General features: G+C 42.1%; 1 protein-coding gene across 1 annotated transcript in view; it reads left to right on the top strand.

Annotated features, from left to right (window-relative positions):
- Positions 1-453: 453 nt before the first annotated feature.
- Positions 454-1,444, top strand: part of CSUI_007988 (uncharacterized protein) — a gene marked incomplete at its 3' end in the record, with an annotated part of 3,830 nt that continues 2,839 nt past the window's right edge. Inside the window, exon 1 of the mRNA XM_068068128.1 lies at positions 454-1,179. Coding sequence (XP_067919896.1) covers positions 478-1,179 — 702 coding nt within the window. The remainder of the gene's footprint in view (positions 1,180-1,444) is intronic.

Genomic DNA, 1,444 nt, shown 5'->3' with positions numbered 1-1,444 from the left:
TTCTTCATTTTTCTTCTCTTTTCTCTAGCTGTTCTCCTCCCTCGATCTCTGAGAAGATCTTCTTTCTCTTCTTCTTCGTCTACCTCCCGTCTATGCTGACAAAGTCTGTATGTACGTCTATGACACATAGCCGAGAGAGAGTGTGTGTATACATATATATATATATATGCGTGTATCTTCATTCACAGATCTTTTAGTAGACGATGAGAGCGAGAGGATACATACACATGACTTGTCTATGTATGTCTGTATGGAAGGCATTTATATGGATATGTATATCCATTAATGTGTATCGATAAGGATGCACGTCTATCTACGTATGCCTATGTATGCCCCCATCTGTGTATGCATGCGTATGTCTATCTGTGTATAAGTCTGTATTCCTATGTGTGATCTCCGTCTTTCTTTGGCTGTGTGTCTTCTACTTCTTCTTTGTCTTTTCCTTTTCTGCAGGCGGAGTGGGTCGTGACTTCACACATGCTTCGATGCGAAGTGTATTGCTGCTTTGCCGGAGATGTGCTTCTGTGCCATCCCTCTCTCTTGAAGGATGAGGTGTATCGACAGCAGGCTCCTTTCTCTTATACAGGGGGTGGAGGAGGGATGAACGTGAGAAAAGACCATTTCTCAGCTTATTCCTCTTCTCTCAAAGAAAGACAAAATGAAGAGGGAGAAGAAATTTATGGGAATAGCGAACTTCTGCATCCTTCTTCTGAGCATCATGACCTGTCTTCTTCTTCCGCTTCTTCTTCTTCTTCTAGCTCTCTTCTTGATCTTCTCTGGAAGGTCGCGATAGGCGAGGAGGTCTCTACGAAGAAGTTGCAGTCGGTGTGTCTTTCTGTCCTCGTAAAGCTTCTCATTCTTCATTTGACCGAAGAGAGCCACAGTTCCTCTGAAAAGGAAGAAGACGAAGAAGAAAAGGAAGAAGATCATAGAACGCCGTATGGAGAAAAGATAGGACAAGGGGATAGCGAAGAGGAAGAAGGGAGAGGAGAGAAAGGAGGAATAGTCAGGAAAGAAGGAGGAATGAATGAGGTTGGCGAAGAAGAAAAGAAGATCAAGAAGAAAAGATGCTTACAAGACTTAACGGCGGTTCTTTCATATCGCATTTCCTGTCTCTTAGAGATAGTCTATCTTCACCCCGCTTTGCCTCCATCTCCCTCTACGCAACTTCTCTCCTATGTAAGTCTCTCCGTCACTTCCTCTATGTAGATATGCGTGTATTTTTGTATGTGCGTATGTGTATAAGTATATATATGTATGTGCATGTGTGTGTGTATATACAGATATGTCTCTGAGTGTACATATGTGTCTATACTTGAATAGATGCATGCATACATATCTGTGTATATGTGTGCTTGTGTAGGAGTATATACGGAGGTGTGAAAAAGAGCATATATTTCACAGGCGATGAATGTGTTGGGAGAAAGAGAAAGAAAGAAAGAGA

This window comes from Cystoisospora suis (genome assembly GCF_002600585.1).
Source record: "Cystoisospora suis strain Wien I chromosome Unknown contig_4352, whole genome shotgun sequence".
NCBI lineage: Eukaryota > Apicomplexa > Conoidasida > Eucoccidiorida > Sarcocystidae > Cystoisospora > Cystoisospora suis.
The sequence above is the reverse complement of the archived record's forward strand: the minus strand, read 5'-3'. Positions and strand labels throughout refer to the sequence as shown.